This window comes from Balaenoptera borealis, assembly GCF_965194805.1.
Source record: "Balaenoptera borealis genome assembly, chromosome: 11".
In the NCBI taxonomy this organism is placed as follows: Eukaryota; Metazoa; Chordata; class Mammalia; order Artiodactyla; family Balaenopteridae; genus Balaenoptera; species Balaenoptera borealis.
In genome coordinates, this window is record NC_138868.1 from 6,916,288 (window position 1) to 6,940,124 (window position 23,837).

The following is a 23,837-nucleotide window of genomic DNA, read 5'->3' on the forward strand; positions in this document are numbered from 1 at the left end:
GTGTTCTATCCAGCCTCTTGAGTTTTGCAGTGGGTACACTGGAATTCAACATATTAATTTAAAAGTTAAAAGTTATACATGTATAAATTTTTAAAAGAGGATCATGCCAGCATCAATGATCACTGTGTGTCATTAATCAAAGGTTATAGGGCTTCCCTGGTGGCACAGTGGTTAAGAATCCACCTGCCAATGCAGGGGACAAGGGTTCGAGCCCTCGTCCGGGAAGATCCCACATGCCCTGGAGCAACTAAGCCCGTGTGCCACAACTACTGAGCCTGCGCTCTGGAGTCCAAGAGCCACAACTACTGAGCCCAAGTGCTGCAACTACTGAAGCCTCGCACCTAGAGCCTGTGCTCTGCAACAAGAGAAGCCACTGCAATGAGAAGCCTGAGCACCGCAACAAAGAGTAGTCCCTGCTCGCCGCAACTAGAGAAAGCCCGCGCAGCAACGGAAGACCCAGCGCAGCCATAAATAAATGAATGAATGAATGAATGAATGAATGAATAAATAAATAAATAAATAAATAAAATAATTAATCCATTCTGTCGTCCTGACGTCTGCCTCCTCATAAAAAGCAAGGTGACTTTTCTAATCCGGGCAGCCACATGAGAAACTGAAATGAGTGGGAGGGGTGGTAACTGTTTTCACTTTTCTCTTCCTGTTTTTTTAGAGCCTGGGAAAGAAAGTCAGAATTTCCAATCTTTTCCAATTCCCACATGATTCCCTAATTTAGAACGAACTTAGAGGAAATAAAACGGCTTCCTCCATCTGGGGAAGACTCTGCCGCCTGCCATGGAGCAGCCTCATTCTGGGATGAGGAAGCTGCCTTGGGGTTGGGGGGGCCGCGGTGCTCCAGGCCCACCCTCACCCGCTCGAACGTGCCTTGGGCTTGGCCTTGGGGGAGGCTGAGCTCTGCCCGGACCGCTGCACCCCTGGCGAGGAGTTACAGGACGTTTAATTAGTGGAAATGCTTTGGGAGACGGCTGGACCCCAGGAGGAAGCCGTGGGGAGACAGGCGGGGGATGTGACCCTGCGGGTTCAAGCGGCCCCTGGGGGTCCCGGACCTTCTAAAACAGAGGCGGCAGGTTGCAGAGACGAGGCTCCAGAGATTTACCTCTGGGCGCCCCCTGCCCTCCCATTGCCCCCGAGGGCCGGCAGTGTGGATGATCTTAAACAGATGAGCCTGGGCCCGGTTCGCCTGTGGGAGCGGACGCGGCGCGGAGCCTCGGACCACCCTAGTGTGCAGCAGGCTCCGCGAAGCCCACGATCCAAGCACTGCCAGGTGGAGAGGTCCGGGCACTTCCCTTTCCCCTCGTTGCAGCCAGATTGGGGAGGACGGGAAATTAAAAAGTGCTTCTGCGGCAACAACCACCGAGAACGACCAGCCCTTTTATCGACTAGGAAACCGTGAGGAGTTCAGCCACCTGGCCTTTGAGGGCAAAGCAGGCCCGAGCCCTTCCCTGCGCAGGGCGGGCGGTCGAAGCCCAGCAGCCCTGGCTTTGCTCCAGACCCGGCTCAGGGTGACATCACCAAACTCCTCGGATCGGAGGAAGGGGGCCCCGAAATCCCCTAAAAACATTGTGAGTAATCGCCGGCCCCGCCCTCCAGGCGGGGCCCAAACTCGGGAACGAGCCGAGCCGCCCCGCCAGCCCCGGGAGCGGCCCCCAGGCGAGCAGCCTCTCGGTGCCCCGCGCAGCGCGCACTGGCTCCGGGTCCCCAACAGCGCTGGCACGCACGGCCTCCCGGTCCTCCGCGCGGCGCTCACTCGCCCCTAACCCCCGCGAGGGGCGGCGGCGGCGGCGACGGCGGCGACCCAGCGCGCAGGCGCGGTCGGATTCCCGGCAGTGACGCGGCGGCGGGCGCGCGCAGCGCATTTCCGCCTCTGGCGAATGGCTCTGCTGTAGCGCGCGCCGCGGGCCCAGCTGCGACCCCGGCCCCGCCCCCGGGACCCCGGCCATGGACGGTGAGGGCGACCTCTGACCCCGCGGGGTGGCGGCGCTGTGGCCGCCGGGACCGCGGCCGGAGCCCCTGCGTCGCCCTCCGACCCTTCCTACGCCGATGGGCGCTGCGCGGGGAGCGGCCGGCCGGATGGTGGCGCGGGGCGGGGCGGGCGTTCGGGGGTCTGACTCAGTTTCCCCTCTGGGTGTGGGGTGTGGGGGGGGCGTTGACTCAGTTTCCCCCCGGGGTCCGGGGGGGCAGTTCCGACTTAGTTTCCTCGTTAGGGGGGACTGTATCTGACTCAGTTTCCTCTCGGGATGGGGGTGAGGGTGCCCTCCCTTGATTTAACTTATGAAAATAGAAAAGACCCTGACTCAGTTTCCCCTGGTGGAGGGAGGCCCCCATCCCCGGCTTCCCTCAGGAAGCAGGTGCTTCTGGCTCCTTTACCCCTGCCCCTTAGTTTCCCTGCAGGTTCCAGGTGGCAGGCCCCGACTCCGTGTCCCTGGGAAGGGGCCTGCCTCCATCTCCTCGCTGTGGGGAAGCAGGCCTTCCCTGGTGAGGACAGGATGTGGGCTTGTGCTGACCCTTGTCTCCCTCTCCTTTCAGACCTCTTCCCCCTCATCTTCCCCACGGGTAAGTGGGCCATCCTTTCTCAGTGGGTTGGGACGAGCTCCCCAGGGTCAGGGGCAATGGGGTCAGCCATCTGATGGGGGCTGGCCCGCGTGTCCCCCACAGAGCCGGCCCAGGCCTCCGGCCCCTACGTGGAGATCATCGAGCAGCCCAAGCAGCGGGGCATGCGCTTTCGCTACAAGTGCGAGGGCCGCTCAGCAGGCAGTATCCCAGGCGAGAGAAGCACAGATACCACCAAGACCCACCCCACCATCAAGGTCAGCACAGCGCCCGGGTGGGGGACGCAGAGTCAGTATGGGAGGGAGTTGCATTCAGGCCCACACAGTCTGTGTCTGGGAGGTGGGAGGTGGGTCTGGAATTTCTGAGCCTCTAGGGTTCTCTCTGTACTTTGGACAGATCAATGGCTACACGGGGCCAGGGACAGTCCGCATCTCCCTGGTGACCAAGGACCCCCCTCACCGGCCTCACCCCCATGAGCTTGTGGGGAAAGACTGCCGGGATGGCTTCTATGAGGCTGAGCTCTGCCCGGACCGCTGCATCCACAGGTGAGCTCGTCATGGGTGGCAGGGGTGGTGGTGAGATGGAGGGCGGAGAGGCGGGGCAGCTGTGTAGCTAACTGTTACAGTGTTACTCCTTTCTGGAGGGAGGGCAGAATTCCTCACTCCTTGCTCTGTCCCCAGCTCTGCAAGCAGATTCCTTTGTCTTGAAATTGTCTGTGTCTCCTCTCTCAAGCGGAGAGGAGCTCCTTGTGAGCTCCATGGAAAAGGAATGGGTCCCTACTCACCTCTGAACCCCTAACCCCTGTGGCTGGAAGGGCGAGTCCCTCAGTGTCACATCTCTCGTAGTGGGAAAGAAAACCACTGAACCACCGGTCTCCCCTGAAGCTTACATACTAGTTGACAGAGGCAGGCCATAAATAAATATACAAATAACTAAACAAGATACTGTTAGGGAGTCATCATTTCAGTGATGAAAATAAAGCAGTAATAGTTTGGAAGAAGAGTCCGAGGTGGGGGAGGCGAAGGAGCTGGTCCCATTCCTTTGGATTGGGAGGTCAGAAGGGCCTCTCGCAGGTAAGACCTAAATGTGGGAAAGCAGAGAAGCACCGAAGGAAGACGCCCAGCAGAATGAACAGGTGCAAAAGCCTTTGAAGTGGGAATGAGCTTCATGTGTTTGGAGAAGGGAAAGAAGCCCCTGTGGCAGAGGGTAGGGAGCCGGCAGGGACTGCAGCTGGGGCCAGGTGCCAGGGCACAGGGCCTTGTCAGCCAGAGTAAGGAGTGGCTTTCACGGTGGCATGGTTGGGGACCATTCAAGGGGCTTAAGCACGAAGTGCTCACCTGGCGAGTGGGTGGGGGAGAACGGGCAGAGTGGGCAAGGCAGGAGGGCCCATGCTCTTCTGGAGACAGTGGGACTGATGCCCGGGGGGGCCTCAGCTTCCAGAACCTGGGGATCCAGTGTGTAAAGAAGCGGGACCTGGAGCAGGCCATCAGTCAGCGCATCCAGACCAACAACAACCCCTTCCAAGGTGAGGGCGGCGGCGGCAAAGGCCTGGGCCTGCCTGGAGCACCTCCAGCCTCTGTCGCCCCCTGAGGCCACCTTCCCCTCATCTGTCCCTCGCTGGCCAAGACCCACAGTACAGATGGAATCTTGCTGTTTACCGTTGGGAAAAGAGACCCGGAGAGGGGACATAGGGAACGTGGCGTCCAGGGTCACAGATGGAGACAGTGATGGGTCTAGAACCTTCTCTTCCTCCTCTTCTAGGGCTCCTACCATTTCACATGCCCTCAAACAGCCCTCCCAACCCAGAGCTCACCCCTGCACACACACATGTCCTGCTCCCTCCCCCGCCCAGGAGCGCCTGACCATCTGTTTTTCTGGCAGTTCCCATAGAAGAGCAGCGTGGGGACTACGACCTGAATGCCGTCCGGCTCTGCTTCCAGGTGACAGTGCGGGACCCGGCAGGCAGGCCCCTACGCCTGTCGCCTGTCCTCTCTCATCCCATCTTTGACAACCGTGAGTGACCAGGGAACTGCAGGCAGGGAGGAGGGGTGGACCTGTGAGGAGGAAGTGGGGGCGGGCACGGGGGCCTGCAAAAGTTGCTCTGGCTTCGTCCGGTCATCCAGCGTATTCGTCGTCTCCTCTGTGCCCAGCACTGTGCTGGCCAGGGAGACGAGGCAAAGAAGACCCAGAGCTGCCCTCGAGGTACAGCTTCCAGGCTGGCAGGGAGTCAGATGGGAGACAGGCATTTCCAATACGTGATGAGAGGGTGGTATGCCCAGAACTGTACTAATGACTCCAGGAAATGAACTCCCAGAAATGAGATAATGTTAGAGAGTAATAATTCAATGATGAAAGCTCACAGGAAGTTCACAGATGATTGGGCCGACATTGATCAACTGCAGTCTTTAATTAAGTAGCCAGCAGGATGAGTGAAAATAAAAGGCCTTTGGAGCCCCGAGGCCCGGAAACCAGGATGAACCGGGGGGGTCAGGAGGGAAGGGTTCATTGCCAAGGCGGGTATGAATGGGCCTTGAAGACTACTTGGGTCAGGTGGAGAAAGAGGAGTTGTGATCACGTTGGTTCCCATTGGACTGTAACCTCCGTGAGGGCAGAGATGTTTAGGTTTTGTGCGTGGTTATATTCTTCAGGCCTAGAACAGAGCTGGGGACAGAGTAGGTGCTAGTAGATAAATAGTTGCTGAATTGGTTGGGGTGAGGAGCCAATGGGAATGGTCGAACCTTGGCTGCAGAGGTACAGTCAGCAAGCTCTATAGACAGCCTTGACTCTGGGCTGGGCAGGAGCCTTGCATTTCCTGCAGGTCAGCCCAGGAGACCTCTGGTGGTTCAGGGCTTCCTTCCTTATTCCCACACCCTCAGGCGCCCCCAACACTGCCGAGCTCAAGATCTGCCGAGTGAATCGGAACTCTGGGAGCTGCCTTGGGGGGGATGAGATCTTCCTGCTGTGTGACAAGGTGCAGAAAGGTACATACCCGGGAGGAGGGCTGTACTCTTTGGATCAGGAGGTGAAGGGCAGGGCTGAGCAGACATGGTGAGTGTCAGGGAACTGGTGTAGACACTCCCCCAACACCTTGGGGACAGTAGGGTGACGTATGTCCAGAGATAAGTAGCAGCAATTGTAGGGGGCGTCAGGCTGGGTGAGCTGAGCACAGTGACCCACGAAGCCGCCCCATCTCTGGCAGAGGATATCGAGGTGTATTTCACGGGACCAGGCTGGGAGGCCCGAGGCTCTTTTTCACAAGCTGATGTGCACCGGCAAGTGGCCATTGTGTTCCGGACGCCCCCCTACGCGGACCCCGGCCTGCAGGCCCCCGTGCGCGTCTCCATGCAGCTGCGGCGGCCTTCCGATCGGGAGCTCAGCGAGCCCATGGAATTCCAGTACTTGCCAGACACAGGTACCCAGCTGGGGAGGGTAGCAGCAGGGCTGTTGGGCCCCAGCCAGTGGGAGTGAGGCCAGGCCTGGATGTGGCAGCTGTAGGTGAGGGTCAGAAGCTGGAGTCGGGCGGGGATTTACACAGTAATCAGATTATCTTTCTTGCCTCATTTAATAGTAACGATACCCAAGACTTACTGAGCTCTTATTACAGGCATGGCCCTATTCCAGGCATATCAGCGAATTACCTGATTTTATTCTCTAATGAACCTTTTGAGGTGGGAGTGAGCATCTAACCTGCCTGAGGTCACATACTCAGTGAGTCGGCAGACCCAGACCTCATTTGAACCCAGGCCATCTGGCTCCAGGATCCTGTTGCCACACCGGATCTCTCTTAAGACTACCACACAGCCATGGTTTGGTCAAGGCTTTCGGGCATCTGATCAAATAGGAACAGCCAGAGTGATCCTTTATTCAAAGTCCGTCATCCAGCCTGAGAGTGTTTCCTGCCCTGGGAACTGTCGAATAGAGTGTAGAAAGCAACCCCCAAAACGGCCATCAGTTCATTCCACAAATAATCACTGAGTGTCCACTTGGTGCCAGGGCCTGTGCCAGGTCATCTGAATACAAAGATGAATAAGACATGTTCCCTGCTCTTTGGAAGCTCAGTCACATGAGGAAGACACACATGCAAAACAGAGCCTTAAGTCACAGAGTAACGTGCGAAATGGAGGTGTGTGCAAAATACCGTGGGAGCTGGAGCCGGCTGCGTGGAGGAGTTGGCATTTAAGTTGGAGAAAGACCCAGAAGTGCATTTTCTAGGCAGGTGGAGCAGCACCTGGAAGGGCACGGGTGTTGGAGAGCACCCGGCGCAGCACGTTTGGGGACAGCTTTGTGGTGGGAGCTGATGTTGGTGGTGAGCAGGCCCCGGCAGGAGGGCTGGTTTGCTTTGTTTGCTTTGTTTTGTTTTGTTTTTGGCTGCGCCACGTGGCATGTGGGATCTTAGTTCCCCGACCAGGGATCGAACCCTCGCCCCCTGCAGTGGAGGTGCAGAGTCTTAACCACTGGATCGCCAGGGAAGCCCCAGAAGGGCCTTGAAGGTTGGACTCTAGGCATTCATCCACGGTCGCATCCTAAGGCAGTGGGGAGCCACCAAAGGTTTCTGAGCAGAGAAGTGACATGAGCAGATCTGGAGCTCGCTTTGGCAGCAGCGTGCAGAGGATCTGAGATGGGGAGACTCGGGGTGGGGAGGCCATTTTGGAAGATGTTTTGGTCATCCTGGGAGAGAAGTTACCATATGAACCTTACAGAGGGAATGCAAAGCGAGACGATCTCACCTACTGCCGGCCTCCTCGGGGACCCTCAGCCCCACGGGCCCTTTGTGTACAACACACACCAAGCCCAGTCCCCCTCAGGACCTGTGTTCTAGCTGTTGCCTCTGCTTGGAATGCTTGGCCCCCAGATCTTCACGTGATGGGCTCACACCAATGCTTCCCCGGACACCTCTAAACTAGATTCCTTGATCTTCTGGTGGTGGTACATCACCCTGTGCCTCTCCCTCAGAGCTCCTATCACTTGTATGTGGTTGTGTCTTCGCCCCTCTGTCATTAGGATGTCAACTTTTGGGAGCCGGAACCTTGTCCGCTTCCTCAGGGCCATGTCCCAGTGGCTCAGATGGAGCCTGGCACGCAGTAGGTGCTCGTTAAATATGTGTCCAGGGGGTGAATGGTAGGGAGTGAGAAAGAGCAAGATGCTGAGGATGTGTCCAAGGTTTGGGGACAGGGCAGAGAGGTAGGGAGGGAACACAGAAGGAGAAAGAACCAGAACCAGGTGTTTGAGGTGAGATGGTGAGGTTGGCTTTGGACTGTTGCCGTCGAGTCCTTTGGGGATATCCAAGTGCAGCAGTAGTCAGAAAGTTCTGAAAGCTCCAGACTGAACTCTGAAACCATCAGAGAGAAGATTAAGAGTCTGTTGAAGTCTGAAGCTGGTCTGTCGTGCCTGGGCTGCCCCAGAGAGCAGAGGGCACAGTGCCAGGCCTGATCAAGGCTGGAGGGGAACAGGGATGTCAGCTGTGCCCCTGACCTGGGAGTACCTGTGTGGCCTTCAGAGGGCAGATTCAGCTAACAGAGGTCTTCTCACAAAGCCATGGCATTCTTATAATTGTTTTGTTTTGGCGGTGTTGGGTCTTCGTTGCTGCGCGCGGGCTTTCTCTAGTTGCAGCGAGCAGGGGCTACTCTTCATTGCGGTGCGCGGGCTTCTCACCGCGGTGGCTTCTCTCGTTGCGGAGCACGGGCTCTAGGCACGCCGGCTTCAGTAGTTGTGGCACACGGGTTCAGTAGTTGTGGCTCACGGGCTCTAGAGCGCAGGCTCAGTAGTTGTGGCACACGGGCTTAGTTGCTCCGCGGCACGTGGGATCTTCCCGGACCAGGGATCAAACCTGTGTTCCCTGCATTGGCAGGCAGAGTCTTAACCACTGCGCCGCCAGGGAAGTCCCCATTCTTATAATTGTTGAGTGTCACAGAGTCACACAGCTCTTCTCATTGGCTGAGAAGGTTTGGAGAAAGGGTCTTAGGGAAGTTTGTCCCGTCACCTACCTCCCAAGGGTCCTTTGAGAGCTTTGGGGGTCCAGCTGGGGAGAGTAAGACCCGCTTTTCTCCATTACTTTCCCAGATGATCGTCACCGGATTGAGGAGAAACGCAAAAGGACATATGAGACCTTTAAGAGCATCATGAAAAAGAGTCCTTTCAATGGTAAGAGGGGCAGTGGGAGAATTAGAGAGAAGGCGGGGGAAGGGGGACCTTGGGCGCCAAGAACTGACCCAGCCTTTGCCTGACAGGACCCACCGACCACCGGCCTCCGACCCGGCGCATCGCTGTGCCTTCCCGCAGCTCAGCTTCCATCCCCAAGCCAGGTAAGGATTTCCTTAAGGTTGCCCCACCAGAACTATAGGCTCAGATCTGTTCAGCGCGTGGTTTAGACCCATTCTGGGAGGGAGACGAGCAGTCAGTCTCAGCAGCAGACGTCTGAAGCCTGCTCTCTGTTGGGCTCCTGTTTCTCAGGGCCTGAGGCCTAGTTGCCTGTGTCACAGCCATCAGGGAAGCGGTGAAGATGCGGATTCCTGGGCCCCTAACAGACCTGTGGAATCAGAGGCTCTGGAGGTGTGACCCAGGAGCCAGCAACCTCTTGGGGATGAGAACCCCTATGCCAGTTAAACCCCACTCTGGAGACCTTGAGATACAGAAGTTTCAAAAATGCACAGTCTCTGCCCTCAGCTCTCCATTGAAGTGGGGCAACAAAAAAAATCACCTCTAAAGTAGCAAAACAGCAAACTGAATGTGCTGCTGTGTGGCTCAAAGAAGAATGACGACCCCCTGCTTACTGGGTGTTGCTTGGGCCCAGGCCCGCTTAGGGCTTGGTCTTGCAGCTGTAAGATAAGGTTTCACCAGCTCTGAAAGCGTCCCTTCCTCTGAAAGGCTGTGAGAGTTTTGTGGGCTAGGGTAGACAGGGAAGGCTCCAAGGAGTTGAGGCTAGAACTGGACCTTACAGGCGAGGTCAGATCGGATTAAGAGGAGGTTGCTAGGGTGCTGGCCGTGACGCCACAGAGAAGGACTGATCCTAAGCAGTCTTGACAGCAGCTGGGGCCCAGAGGATGGGGTGGGCCTCTGAGGCTTTCTCTGACCCCTGCCTCTCTCTTTCTCTTTCCAGCTCCCCAGCCCTATCCCTTTACACCATCTCTCAGCACCATCAACTTTGAGGAGTTCTCCCCCATGGTCTTTCCTTCTGGGCAGATCCCAAGCCAGACCTCGGCCTTGGCACCGGCCCCTGCCCCAGTCCTGGCCCAGGCCCCAGCCCCTGCCCCAGCCATGGCATCAGCCCTGGCCCAGGCCCCAGCCCCTGGCCCAGTCCTAGCCCCAGGCCTTGCTCAGGCTGTGACCCAACCTGCCCCCAAGACCAACCCAGCTGGGGAAGGGACACTGACAGAGGCCCTGCTGCAGCTGCAGTTTGATGCTGATGAAGACCTGGGGGCCCTGCTTGGCAATAACACAGATCCAGCCGTGTTCACAGACCTGGCATCCGTCGACAACTCTGAGTTTCAGCAGCTGCTGAACCAGGGTGTACCCATGGCCCCCCATACAGCTGAGCCCATGCTGATGGAGTACCCTGAGGCTATAACTCGTCTGGTGACAGGGTCCCAGAGGCCCCCTGACCCAGCTCCCACTCCCCTGGGAGCCTCTGGCCTCACCAACGGCCTCCTCTCAGGGGATGAAGACTTCTCCTCCATTGCGGACATGGACTTCTCAGCCCTTCTGAGTCAGATCAGCTCCTAAAGGGCAGGGATCTGCCCTGCCCAGAGCACTGGGTTGCAAGGGATGGAAGCCCTCCCAAAGCAAGCACTTACGGATTCTGGGGGCGGGGGGGGGGGGGTGTTCTCCAGCTGCCCCCTACTTTTTTGGGTGATGTCTTCCTGGGGAGGGGGGGTGCATTTTATTCTTCTATTGGCAGTATCTATCTCTCTCTCTCTTTTTGGAGGTGCTTAAGCAGAAGCATTAACTTCTCTGGAAAGGGGAGAGCTGGGAAAACTCAAACTCTTCCTTCCCTTATCCTGATACTCAGCTCCAGTCTCTATAGGGAATTCTGGGGTCCCTCAACCCCACCCTCCAGCTTCTAGTACTCTCCTAGAGAGAGGGACAGGCGGGAGCTATGGCCTTTGAGGCCACAAAGCCTTATTACCAAGTGTCTTCCTCAAATCGTGGGTTCATTTACACCTTGAGCCAAAATAATGCCCCTGTTACCAGCCACTGTGTGGTGCTGGCATTCTTTGTGCCTAACCACCAGCATTTGAGGGGCTGGCCTTCCTACCCTGCAGAGGGCTCTGCCAGCTCTTTCCTTGCTGGGTTGTGGTTGAAGGGAACTGGTGGGATAGCACTGGCCCTCTCCAGGATCCAGGGAGGTTCTCTCTGAGACTGCTCTGTTCCCCCTTTTCTCAAGTGCCTTAGTAGTAGGGCGAGTTGTTTGGAGGGTCATGGGGAGAGCAGGCTGGCTGCTCTCCAGTCAAAAGGCTCAGTTTTTAGTGAAGAATCAAAGCATTTAGACTGTTGCTTTTTCTACTCTGAACTAATAAATTTGTTGCCAAGCTGGCCAGAGATTTGCCTTCTTTCAGCAAACACTCAGCACACTCTTTGCTGGTCATTTCAGGCTGGACGTTGGTGACACAGAGTTGGATGAATACATTGCTATCCGGGAGCTTGCAGTCTGAGGTTGCCTGTGGAAACGCCTAGATACCAGCCGGTGGATGAAAGCAGGCGGCTAAGGGGGTGGGAGTTGGGGGAGGTCCCAACCTAGTGAGAACCCGGTAGGGCCCAGTAGCTGTGGGGATGGAGCATTTTCAGGAAGGGTTTCACAGAGGCCACACTAGCTTCAGGTCTTACATCAACAGAGGAGGGTGGATTTCGCAGAGGGACTAGCCAGCGTTTGTAGGTGAGCGGGGTAAGAGAGACGTTGAAAGGTTCGATGGGGCCAGTCTGTGAAAGATCAAGAACGCGGGGCTAAGAGGTTCGGAGTTCATCCCTTAAATGGATGAGGGAGTGTTTACATCTGTTGGGGAAGGGGAGGTGCCAGGTAAAGGTCTATGCTTTGATACCCTGCCCTGGGAGCACCGAGGAAATCTTAAATCCGAAGCCGCCGTTCCACCACCACGCGCACGCCCAGGAGTCCTGAACAACAACAAATCGACTTCCAGCGGGACTAGAACTGGACGTACTTCCGGCTTGGCCCGACGCACGCGCAGTAAAGCAGGGTCGCCAGAGGCCGTGGCCCGCTAGAGCCTGCCTTCGCTAGTGCGCATGCGCACGGATAGCAGTCTACAACAGGGGCGCCAGGTGATGCGCTTCAGGAAAACCCATCCTGAGGCCGGTGGCGGCGCAGGGTTTTGCGGGAGGGTGAAGGCAGGAGCAACCGGGCTTCAGTGGGACGTGCTGCAAATCTAGCGAGTCCCCTGGGAACACAGTAGGCCCCAGGGTGCAGACTCCGATGGACGGTGTCTACGAGGGAAGATGCCAGCTGGCGGCGGAATGTTGGCGAACCGGAAAGCATCGAGCGAATCGTGCTTCGCTCCAGGCTCTTGGTCGGGGGGCAGGGTCTGAAGCAGGTGGGCCACTCTGGGACCAGGCCAAGCTGTACTTACGCGCGAGGGGCGGAACCCGAGCGTGGTGGCCAGGTCAGGACCCCGGCGAAGCTGCCGGGGGTGCTTGGGGAGGTGGGGCTTGATGGAGCAGCGGCGCTGTAAATGGGGCGAGGGCGAGCGCCAGGAGGGACCTGGCGGGGTGAGAAGGCTAACCACAGGAAACTGATGGCAGAGCTGCCCTCAGTGTGGCCAACCTGAGGCCCAGAGGGGAATGAGTGAGCCCAGGTCCTCCAACCCAGGCTGTGCCTTGCTCTTCTTGGCTTTCCCAGTGTCCTGAAGTGACATCCCGTGACCCCCAGAAGCCCTGTCACGGTCCTTCCCACACTCCCTGAGTGACCTCTTCATGCTCATGGCTCACCAGTCCCAAATCCTTGTCTCCAGCCCAGACTTCTCTCTCCAGTGTGCCAGCCCACTGGACATCGCACACTGACATCCCTCAGGCCTCTCAAACTCTCCGTGTTCCAAAGAACCCCAGCCAGCCCCAGCCTGCCCTTCCCCCTCCCCGTCTCAGCCATGGCCTTACCATCCTCCAGGGGCTCCAGCCAGAAACCTGGCCACCACCATGGATTCTGCATCTTCTCCCCTAGCAACTCGAGTCCACCTCCTCACTGGGTCCTGGCAAATGTGCCCAGTTCTCCCCATCTCCACTGCCGTCACCTAGTTTCAGCCACCGCCTGTTCCACTGGGGCTGCTACTACAGCCTCCTCCCTGGCCTTGCCTTCCCTGTAGCCAAAGGGCTCTGACACCCAAATCACATCACCCTCCCTTTGAACATCTATCACACCAGAGCCTTCCACCCTGCCCTGTGAGGGCTCCTCACTACAGTCCACCAGGTGGAAGCTGGGACAGTGTTGGGAACTGCTAGCCCAGGAGCTCTAGTGCACCCATTCACAGCCCTTTCTGATTCAGCTCCAGCCTCCTTGACCCTGGGTCCCTACATAGGCTGACTCCAGTCCAACAGGCCTCCCAGGCTGGTCCTACCCAGGATACCTTTGCCTTCTCTACCTGGTGAACAGGACACTGAGCCTTTATTTTTACATTTTGGCCACACCTTGCGGCACGTGGGATCTTAGTTCCCCGACCAGGGATCGAATGTCCCGACACTGAGCCTTTAAAACTCAGCCCCGGGACTTCACTGGTGGTCCAGTGGTTAAAACTCCACACTCCCAATGCAGCGGGCCCAGGTTCGATCCCTGGTCAGGGAACTAGATCCTGCATGCCGCAACTAAAGATGCCACACACCACAATGAAGATCCCGCGTGCCGCAACTAAGACCCAGCACAGACAAATAAATAAAAAACAAAAAACAAAAGAACCCTCAGCCCTCACATTACCTCCTCCATGAAGCTTGAGCCCCTGAAGCTCTGTGTCTCAGAGCCAAGCTCATCCTGCCAAAGTCTCAGTTTATGGACCCCAGAGCCTGAGTCTCAGCAGGGCTGAACTAGGCATGTGATGCTGGGCAAGTCAGTGTCCTGTCTGGGCCTCAGATCCAGAAAACAGTTTAGACACGATTCAAGTTTGGACCTGCTGATGCCACTCACGGGAAAGGGCCCAGCCTGCTGAGGAACAAGGGGTCATGGGCTGGTGAGGAGAGAAGTGGGTCAAGGGCTGATTTCCTCTGGGACATGGAAACATCTCCCAGGCAACTAAGGCAGAGAAGCTACTACCTCTGGAATTGGGGCCTGCCAGATCTGGCCAGGTGACTGAGGGAGTGCCAGGCTTAGGGGCTCAGTGTCTACAGAGAGGAGATCGGGGCCTGTACTGGGGACAGGGCCTTTAAAGAGGGCATGGGCGCTTTAAAGAGCGCCCCTTGGCCCCTAAGTGCCTTTCCTCTCCTGCCCAGCGGGGCTCTGCCTCTGATCTCAGCCCCTCAGGTCTGGTTCTAGGGCAGGGGCCTGGCTCCAACAATTAAGCAGAATAGGTACAGGGTGTGGCCACCTGCTTCCCCACAGACCAAATCAATGTTTGTGACACAGAAGCCAAGGGTGGCCTAGCCTCAGAGAACCCTTCAGTTTGTGCCAGCCCAACCCTGAGCCACTGTCCCAGGAGCTTGGCCGGGGCCTGAGGGGGCAAAGCCCCTTCCCCCATCATGTCATGAACACCTGTGTGGACACAAATAATGGTGGCTTCTTTATTCCCTGAAGTCCCCTTTTCTGCACAGAATATTTACAAACGGGGATGGGGTAGAGGGGCAACTTCGCCACCAAAATGCCACCAAATAATGGGCCGGGGAGCGGGGGCAGTGCTAAGATGCGCCTCGCGCAGGGAGAGTCCCTGAGGAGGGCCCGGGGCCCGGTGTGGCCCAGGTGCCCCGAGCGAGAGACCGGGCAGTTCCAGCAGGTCCGCAGCCGGGCTGAGGCTGGACCCGACAGCTTCAGGCCAGGTCGTTGGTGGGGGAGCCCAGCTGCTTGGAGGCCAGGAGCAGGCGGGTGGCCGCGCTCTCCGACTCGGCCTGCAGCCGCCGGTTGTTGTGCCGCAGGCTCCGCACCTCCTCCTCCAGGGCCGCCCTGTCTGCCTTCTCCTGGGGGGAGGTGGGGCGAGGCAGGAGTCAGCGTGGCCGGCCCCTGGCCCCTCTCCTGGGGCAGCCCTGTGACTCCCCACGACCCGCAGCCACCGTGTCACCTTCTGCAGGTCATCCTGCAGCTTCCTGAGCATGGACTCCAGGTGAGAGACCTTCTCAGACAGGCTCCCGGGTTCTGGCCTGAGGACATGGGATTCAGGACTCAGTGGGACCAGGGCAGGGGGCGGCACCATGGGCTGGGTTCCCAGACCCACCCGCCTGAGAGGGGCCCAACCCCTGTCTTCTGACTTGGGTGTTGTGACAGCAGAGCCCTGGGACAGAGCTTCACTCCAATGGGTGGGCATGAACACTGGGCACGGGGTGAAGGGGTAGATCGGGTGGGAGGCTTACTCAGCGTCAGATTTTGGAGTTCCCTTGGCATCTCTGCTCTCTGGGATGGGCGGCCCTGTGGGGACAGAGGGACCGTCTGGGCAGGGAGGTAATGGGAGAAAGCCCCACCCTGGCTCCGCCCGCAGCACCCTGGTGGCCTCACCCTCGCGGGAGAGCGACTCCAGGATGGTGTTGCAGGTGGAGGCGATCTCTGAGATGGACTGCCACTCGTCTTCCAGGGTCTCGCTGCCCGCCTCTGACATGACTGTGGGCACCGGAGCTGGGCTCAGCTAGGGAAGCGCAGGCCAGGCCTCCTCCCGCCCCGCTCCTAGGCCCCCATCTTGCTCCAGACTCACTTTTGCTGATGGAGTTCCTCAGAGACAAGGTTCGTGGCAAGAAGGAGGCCCTCAGCTCCGGGGCCGGGTCACCCCTGTCCTCACAGCCACTGGGGCTGCCTGGCCCGTCCTGGGGGTCAGAAGTGGGTATAGATGCAGTGACGCCCACCATCACCACGGTGCCCACCCCTGCTCGTTGCGCTCCAGAGCATTGCTTCTGCTCACCTGGGTAGGGGGTGTCTCCCTGCCAGCACTGGGTGCTGTCGGCTTGGCCGTAGTGGCAAGGAGGAGGTCCGGGGTGGTGTTGGGCAGGACTGGGGCCTCGTCGGACAGCGAGCTGGGGAGAGCGGGGACGGCTCAGCACTGGAAGCTGCCCCCACCCGTGGACCCTGCTTGCAGAGGCCTTCCCGTCCAGCCTCATGGGCTAGAGGAGAGGGAAGGCCGAGAGGGCGCACCTGCAGGGTGATGGAGGGTTCTGGCTGTGCAGGAACTCAGTCCTCTCCTCGGCCAGGTCCCCAGGCCCTGGAGGACCACCGCCATCGTTCAGGCACACTTGCAGCAGCTGCTTCGTGGTGGGCAGTAGGGCCACTGCTGGGGCCTCATCCTGCACCGGCTCGGGAGCCCCCCGCCGGCTGGGCTCCTGCAGAGACAGCATGTACAGCTCCGAAAAGCTCCTGGGGGAGGAAGGAGTAGGTGGTCAGGCAGGAACACCAGCATCACCAGCCCCACTCCCAGCTGTGCCCGAGGCTCGCTTCCAGGAGGAGGAGAGCTCTCCAAACTCTCTGACAACACTGAAAAATGTTTGCCTGGCTACTGGCCATTTGTCCAGACCCCGGTTCAAATCGCAGTGCTGCCCTTGAATCCTAAGCAAATCACGCTGAATGTCAGTTTCTCCATCTGTGAAATGGGGATAATAGTACTGATCTCCTAGCTTGCTGTGAGGATTTAAATTACATGTGAAAACCACTTAGCATAGAGATCCAAAAAGTACTGCCTGGGGGCAAATCCAGCCTCTGCCTTTTTCTTTTCTCTTTTAGCAGATGTGCCTGTTTTTGTACTACTGAAAGCTAAGATTGGCTTTTACAGTCTTAAACAGTTGAAAGAAATAAAAAGAATATTTTATGACATGTGAAAGTCACATAAAATTCACATTTCAGGGTCCATAAATAGTTTTCGTGGCACGAGGCCACACTCATCATTTAAATGTCACCTCTGGATGCTTTTGTGCTACCATGACAGAGTCGAGTGGCTGCAGCAGAGACCAGATAGCCCAGAAAACCTGAAATATTTACAATCTGGCTCTTTACAGAAAAAGTCTGCATATCCCTGGTTTAATGCAGTAAGTAACCAATAGTGTGTAGAGAGTGTCTGTGAGAAATATAGCGGGGGCCGCTCTTGGATCTTTTGGGCAGTGAAGACGCGAGCTTAATAGGCTTCATTCTACCCATAAGGATAGTGCAGTTCAGAGAGATTAAGAGACGCGGGATTCTCTCAAGAAGTGAAGGCCTCCACGCGAGATTCCTGTCGCTAATGGCCACACGGGAGGCACCGGCTAGGCGGTGGCCAGCTGCCCGGTCCTCCCACCTCCCTGCGTCCCGATGTCCTGACCTGCGGGGTCGGCCGCTCTCGTCGGGGGTTAGGACGGTGACGCAGACCTTGGGCGCCGAGCGCAGCAGCTGGGCAGCGGCCTCGGGGCCGAGACTGGGCAGCGTCTGGCCGCACACGCGCAGCAGGCGCGCCCCGGGCCGCAGCCCCGTCGTCTCCGCGAACGTGAAGCGCTCCACGTGCGTGACGAAGCCCTCGGCGTCCACCTCGAAGCCCAGGCGGCCTTGGCCGTCGCGGGGCAGCGCCAGCTCGCGGGTCTCGCAGCCGCGGCTCACCAGCTGGGGCGAGGCGGGGCGGGGCGTGAGCGGGGCTGCCGGAGGAGGGGCCGCCCCAGCGCCAGCCCCGAGGACCATCCCAGGTCACATGGGCCCTCCCACACCCCCGAGGAGGGTATTAGCCACCCACCCCGCAAAAGAGGGCCTGGGGACCCCCAGTTCCAGCCCTGCCAGGCTCCCGGTGTGCCCCACGACCCCGACTTCCCCTTTCGCAGGAGAGGCGGCGGGAACGAGGGGTTCCAAAGCAGGCTCCTTCCCCGCCGCGCGCGCGCGCGCAGGGACCTTGCACCCCAACCTTACTCCCGCGCCTCACCTGCAGGCGCGTCACGACCTCGCCAACGGCTTGGCCGGGGGGCCCGTCGAACCGCAGCATGATCGCCTCCCCGCGGCCGTGGTACAGGTCGAGCTGCTGCTCGGAGAAGGTCCAGGCCAGCACGTCGCGACAGGCGCAGTTGAAGACTACGCGGCCGTCGCGCGGCGCCACCAGCACCAGCGCCTCGGCCGAGATGCCCAGCAGGCATGGCACCTCTGCGCCGTCAGGGCCGCCCGCCTCGGCTCCGGTCGCGCCCCGCGCCCCGGGCGCCGCGCGCACGCCCCACACCAGCGCCCCTGCCGCCTGCAGCTCAGCGCCCGGGCCCCGGGGGGACGCCCGCCGCCTCCCGCCCAAGGAAGGCAGGCCGAAGCGGGAAGCCGAGTCCAGCGACGTGGTGGTCACCTCGTTGGTGGCCAGGTCCTGCAGATACTGCTGGCGCGTGCGCGTGGCCATGGCGTGGAACTGGCGTGCGTGGCCCGCCGCCTGCTCGCCATTGAGCGCCTTGGCCAACAGGAGGGCCCGGAAGTCGGCGTTGGCCGCAAAGGGACCTCCGCCAGGGGGCAGAGCTGGCCCAAAGGCCGGGGTGTCCTGGGTGCGGCTCACAGCCACCCTATGGGGAAGGAGGCGGTAGTCAGGGGCAAAGGGAGGGCCCAGAAAGACCTACCCTTGGCAGAACTGGAACCCCGGGCGCCCACCTGTAGGAGGTGTGCGGAGTGCAGGGTGCGTGGGCCCGCACAACTAGGAATACGTGCTGGAAGTGCGAGCGTATGGTGGTGGGGCAGAAGGGCTTGCTGCCGGGTTCCTGGAACACGATGGTCACAATGTTGTTGCCAATGTGGCGCTTCCGCAGGAGCTGGGGGTTAGAAGGTGGGGGATGTGAGTGAGACCTAAGAGCCTGGGCACCAGTGGCTCCCCCCAACCTGCCCCTGGTGAAGGCCTGGGGTGTTTGTCTTTGGGGAGGGACACTAGCCTGGAGAGTAGTTAGGGGTCAGCAGAGTTCAGACCAAGGTTCAAACACTGCCACCCACACAGCACCCCTCCATGGTCCCCAGAAGCCCATAGCCAGCCCCCATCCCCAGGGCCCCCTCACACCTGCTGCTGGTTATTGGGGGTGTAAGGCAGCATCGTGGACACGTGGAACATGATCTCATGGTCCTGGTACGTGGTGTAGAGGGAGTGCGTGCCCGTGGAATCCGCTGTGGCCAGGAAGTTGGGGACACCGAGGGAGAGCAAGGGAAATCTGGACGGCTTGAACCTGCCATCCTGCTTGCAGTCTGGAGCCTCTGTACCCCCAGCCAGCAGGTGGACAACCCCTTTCCACCACCAGCCAAGGTCCAGGCCATGAGCTCCAAGGGCCTCAGCCTTGGCTGCTTCCCTTCCCCTCCCCCCACAGGATCCAGCCTCCAGCCTGGGATTGGGATGGGGGGATGCTGAGATAGAATGAAGACAGAAATGAGAAATGGCCTGCTAACAGGGAGTCGGGGGCGGATGTCCCAGGAGAAGACAGATGTTGGCCCAGGAACCAGCATGTGTGGAGCAGCTGAGAGAGTGGAAGGCAGGCAGGAGGTGCTGGATAAAAACACCTTCCAGGGGCCCTGGGACCTTTCCAAGCAGGGAGGCAGGGTCTGGGCTGGTGGAATATGTGTGTTTGATGGAGAGAGTGGTGCCCACAAACCCCCTTGGCCCAGCTCAGCCAGTAGGGCACCGGGGCCTTGGGGGATAGTCCCAGCCCCTCCTCCCAGCCGTGGCTTGGCCTTTGCAGCCCTGGACCCACGTCCTCAGCCTACCCAAAGAACTCTCCACCCCCGGCCCCAGACCCAGGACAAGATGGGACAGAAAAGTGAGCAGGCAGCTGGTTTTCACCAAGGCAGCCTGCCCCTCAGCCTGGGTCTGCCCCCACCCCGGGCCCCCTGGGCCTCACTTTTGGTGTCCAGCTGGGCCCGGTAGCTCTCAAAGCCTTTGAGCCGCACCACGTCACCCAGCAGGGTGAGGAACTGCATGAAGGAGGGTCCTGCGTCCTGGTTGTTATACATCTCCTCCTCCGAGCCCTGGCCCGCCCGGCAGTACAGGATGCCCACCTTGCGCTGGAAGCTCAGCTGCGGGGGAGGGCACAGGCAGAAGGCACAGGCCTCAGTCACCCAGCAGCACCCCTGGGCCTTGGGGAATGGACCGGGACACTGGCCTGGGGGCGGAACTGCCTCCATGTGTGGCCTGAGCTCTGCCCTCTCTAAGCCACTTCTGTGTCCTCGCTTATCAAGTGGGTTCTGTCTCTCCTGCTCCCAGTGCTCAGGAGGGCAGAGGAGATCAAGGTGAGAAGGAACCGGGAGGGGGCTGGTTGCCATATGACCACAGAGGACATGATTCGTGGAAAGGACCCTGCACAGAGTGCGCTCCATCCCAATTAATGTCATCCTCCTTATCTCAAGGCCAGCCTGTCCTCCCCTCCTTCAAATGCCAGGCACCCTGAGCCCAGCCTCTGGAGGCCTGGAGCCCTGCACCACCTCTGCTTACTCTCTGCTCCCGGCTCCTGTGGCTCCTTTGCATCTGGGGTTAACTGAGCACAGCTCAGGGCGCCCTGCCACCATGCAAACAAGCCCAGGGCCCCTCCAGCTCTGGCCTCCCGTCTTCACGCTAAGCACGTCTACACCCACAGTCCCCACTTTCATTTCATCCCTCCTCACGCTACAGCCCCACTTCCACCCCAGCTCCTAAACCCCAAGGCCCTCTTACGGCCACGGGCACGGCCTCATCCTGGCACCCTCTCACCTTAGTTGGCACTTGGGACAACTGGAACTTCACTCCGCCTGAGACCCCAGGGACCTCAGCCTCTCATGTCTGGGCCTCTTCTCCACCCACGCTCTTCACCTTCAGTGGCCACAGCAGCCATCTCCATGGAATGATATCCCCAACTCTGCCTCCAGCCCAGACCCCTCTCCCGAGCTCCAGCTGCCCAGATGTCCTTCCGGCCCCTGGCACCTCACCTCCTCACTGTGACTCCCCCCTCCCACTCATCCTCCAGGGTCCCTGCCTCCAAAAACTACCACTCCCAGCGGCCGAGAAGCAGGGCAATCTCACAACACCCCCACCGTTCCAGTCGGCCACGAAGGCCATCCACTCTGTCCCTGGACTGTCACCTCCTCTTCACCTCTGCCATCATCACCACCACGTCTGGCTGGGATGACTGCGACAGCCTTCAGCCTGGCCTCCAGTCTAGCCCCCACACTGCAGCCAGAGGGCTACTCAACCTCTCAGATCTTCCACGGCTCCACAGTGCCCTCAGGACGAAAGGCCAGCCTTTCCCACCCCTTCCCCCCAAGCCCTACTCCAGTCATGCTGAACTGCCCACAGGACCCTGACGTGACAGTTTTTAGTCTCTAAGCTTCACCCAAGTTGTTCCTTCTGTCCAGAAAATGCCTGCTCTTCCTGGTTTGGGCTCTTGCATTTCCTCCGTGATGCTGAACCAAGGAAGGGCTGTCAGCCCTACCTTGGTGCCCCACAGAGCCCTCAACATTGCCCTGTCACTGTTATCCTGCTCCATCATTATCCATGATTCTCTGCGGTCTCTCTCCCGCACCTGTCTGTGAGCTACTCAAGGACAGCATCTGGTCTAGACAGGTCTCCAGCATCCAGTCTGGGGCCTGGTACCAAGGCTTGAGGAAATGTTTGTTGAATGACTAACAGACTGAATGACAGAGGAGGAGAATCAGGGCCAATAGGCAGCTTTCACCACAGGGTAGGGAAGGACCTTCAGCGGGCTTGAGTGGTCCCACAGTGGAATGGGCAGCCCCAGGAAGGAGTGAGCACCCCAGACTGGCAAGAGACCAAGCAGGGCGTTGCTGGGCAAACTGACAGGGAAGGAGAGGGACTGGCAGGAAGAGGGGGTGGCAGTCAGATCAGCGCACCTCAGCTGAAATGCACATAGGAATTACCTTGGGATCTTCTTAAAGTGCGGGCTCTGAGATTCAGTAGGTCTGGGGTGGAGCCCGAGAATCTGCATTTCTAACAAGCTCCCAGATGATACAGACGTTGCTGGTCTACAGACCTTACTTTGAGAGGCAAGGCTCCAGATGACCTCTGATGCCCTCCTTTTGAAAAGGCAGCTCTCCTGGGGTCCCCGTCCAGCCCAGGATCAGGGTCAAGGCTAGGTGGCTAGGAGCTGGGCAGGCTGGGTTCAGACCAGGTCTAGCTGTAGGGCAGGGGTGTCCCACCCACTTACCACTTGCTCATCCAGCGTAAGCAGCGTGCGGGGCACCTTCGGTGAAGCTGAGCCCAGGCGCAGGCAGGTCGGGCTCAGCCGCGATGCCACGTGCTCTAGAAGCTTCCTCGGGGACAGGCCTCTTGGGGGCCCTGGCGGCAGCGCGTCCTCCGAGATGGTGCCGCGGAGGGTCCGGAGCTAAGGAGGGGATACAGGGGCGCTCAGGATACATGCAGGCCATTCAGAAGGCAATCCACGGTCTGATTCCCATGACCCCGGCCCACCTGCGTGGTCCGCACGATGATGCGGTAGCTGTGCAGAGTGCCCCCTCCGCTGCTCTCCTTCTCCTCCCGCCGCAGGCTCACTGCCACCGGGCCCAGCACCTCGTCCAGTCCGAAGAAGTTCTGGTGTTCTGGGGGGAGCAGGTGGTGGATGACCAGCTCCGCCCCCTGAGCAGTCCCACCCTCGCTCGACCACATCCATCACTAAGTCCCCACTCCAGGTCCCACCACAACACTAGTTCAGATCCTAGATTAAGTCCAGTCCCCTCGTCAGCCCTGCTCACGTTCTACCAAGCCAGATCCTGACTCCTGTCGGCACCTATACACTTGGCCCTAGGCCTCACCCCTGCTGCAGCCTCACCGATGATATATCTTGCCCCAGACCCAGGCGGGCCACGTCTGCCTGCTCCAAAGCCTAGATCCTGCATGGCCTTGCCCACCGTGCCCATATTCTTCCCCAGGATGTCTGGGGCCCTCCCTTGTGGGCACTGATGAGAACAGGGTTCCCGGGAGCAGGGGTTCAGTTTTCACCTCACAGAAATGTCCATAGGAAATCCCTCCCCAGCTGGGAGGAGTGTGAGGGTGAACCAGATGGGGGCAGCGGAGCATGCCTGGCTGGGTGGAGGCTGGGCTTGGTCTTAGGGAGGTGGTTAAAGCTGGGCAGCCTCGGCCCAGAGACAGAGCCTGAGCCTTCACGTCGCCAGGGACTTGACAGGGAAAGGGCAGCTCACCACAGGTGACAGGGGCCTTGGCCCCTCCCCAGCGGCCCTCCCCTCACCTTTGCCGTAGAAGTACTTGCGGTAGTAGCCAGCGCCCAGGTCTGCATGCTCCAGACTGTAGGCCGAGGTTCGGTTCTGTGGCTCCTCCAGGACGGACACGGCCGCGTTGGGCAGCGAGGGGGGCACAGGTGGAGACACTAGTCCGCCCAGCCCCAGCTCGCCCTCACCCCCGAGCTCACTCACGAAGCCAGGCGCCTCAAGCAGCAGGTCGGAGCCGGCAGTCTGGTCCTGAGCCGAGGCGGGGGTCCCAGAGCCCGCCTCTGCGTGGCCCCCCGTCCCCCGGGACCTCGGAGCCCAGTCAAAGAGCAGGCTCTGCACGTCATAGTGGGCGAACCAGCGGGGCTCGGGCACGGGCGGGAACTCGGGCTCCGGCTCCTCGACCGGCAGCCCCAGCAGCGCCAGCGGGTCGGAGAAGAAGCGGGTGGGGGGCGCGGCGGGGCGGCCGGTCTCCTCGTGGCTGTGGGCGCGGGCGCGAGGGCTGGCCGGTGTCGGGGGCCGGGCCTCGCCCGCATCGCTGCCGCTGCGCAGGAGCGGGCCGCGGGCTGGCCTGGGCTCGAAGGTGTGTGGCGTCAGCGGGGGCCGTGCCGGCTGGCGCAGCTTGCGGGCGAAGAGGTCATCGGTGGGTGCAGGGGCCGGGCCCCGCCGAGGACTCCCCACGCCGCCGGCCCACATGGGCGTGCCTCGGACCTGGGGACTTGGCTCTCCGGGTGCCGGGCCGCATTGGCAGGCACGGGTGGTTGGTGCCCAGCCGGCAGGCCGGTTCCTGCCCTGAGGGAGGAGGGGTCTGCTCAGAGGAGCCTGGGGAGAAAACAGGAACCCGGGCCCCCAGCCTGGTCCACCACGCGGGTTGACTTCCGGCCCCCTCCGCGACCATCAAAGCCGCTTCCGCTTTCCTGGCCACTTCCTCGTCTGCCTGGGGCTGAGGTTTCCAGCCCCCTCCTCCAGCTTAGTGCTGGGCAGGGCTGTCGGGGCCTTGGCCCTGAGGGTCTTGGAGCCTGGGCGGCCCTGGGCCTGCCAGGGC

The 23,837-nt window shown here is 59.8% G+C and overlaps 2 protein-coding genes across 5 annotated transcripts; one reads left to right on the forward strand and one right to left on the reverse strand.

Moving 5' to 3' along the window:
• Positions 1–1,614: 1,614 nt before the first annotated feature.
• RELA (RELA proto-oncogene, NF-kB subunit) lies at positions 1,615–11,097 on the forward strand (the record flags this gene model as incomplete). 4 transcript variants are annotated; one of them, XM_082342087.1, is made up of 11 exons in its annotated part: positions 1,616–1,963; positions 2,545–2,571; positions 2,674–2,825; positions 2,965–3,113; positions 4,002–4,093; positions 4,450–4,581; positions 5,445–5,549; positions 5,768–5,980; positions 8,629–8,709; positions 8,796–8,870; positions 9,665–11,097. In XM_082342087.1, 11 exons carry the CDS (start codon positions 1,957–1,959, stop codon positions 10,285–10,287), a joined length of 1,656 nt encoding a protein of 551 aa, XP_082198213.1. In that variant the 3' UTR covers positions 10,288–11,097. The 4 variants fall into 4 exon arrangements, with proteins under 4 accessions (XP_082198214.1, XP_082198213.1, XP_082198216.1 ...); XM_082342090.1 differs by lacking the exon at positions 1,616–1,963 and adding an exon at positions 2,003–2,091; XM_082342088.1 differs by lacking the exon at positions 2,545–2,571 and having other exon boundaries at positions 1,615–1,963.
• A 3,163-nt stretch (positions 11,098–14,260) lies between these two features.
• On the reverse strand, positions 14,261–23,576 carry SIPA1 (signal-induced proliferation-associated 1). The gene is made up of 15 exons (XM_082342078.1): positions 22,816–23,576; positions 22,041–22,168; positions 21,778–21,954; positions 19,483–19,657; positions 18,654–18,757; positions 18,257–18,414; positions 17,562–18,171; positions 16,977–17,251; positions 15,824–16,042; positions 15,594–15,705; positions 15,390–15,498; positions 15,197–15,298; positions 15,055–15,109; positions 14,766–14,844; positions 14,261–14,664 (listed from the first exon to the last, which is right to left on the reverse strand). Exons 1-15 carry the CDS (start codon positions 23,486–23,488, stop codon positions 14,518–14,520), a joined length of 3,123 nt encoding a protein of 1,040 aa, XP_082198204.1. The 5' UTR covers positions 23,489–23,576; the 3' UTR covers positions 14,261–14,517.
• Between the last annotated feature and the right edge of the window lie 261 nt (positions 23,577–23,837).

Coding starts and splice junctions, on each gene's coding strand:
- SIPA1 (XM_082342078.1), bottom strand. CDS start 23,488: ATGTGGGCCGGCGGCGTGGGGAGTCCTCGGCGGGGCCCGGCCCCTGCA. Junction 22,169..22,815: donor CAAGTACTTCTACGGCAAAG/GTGAGGGGAGGG, acceptor TGCTCCCCCCAG/AACACCAGAACTTCTTCGGA. Junction 21,955..22,040: donor TCATCGTGCGGACCACGCAG/GTGGGCCGGGGT, acceptor TCCCCTCCTTAG/CTCCGGACCCTCCGCGGCAC.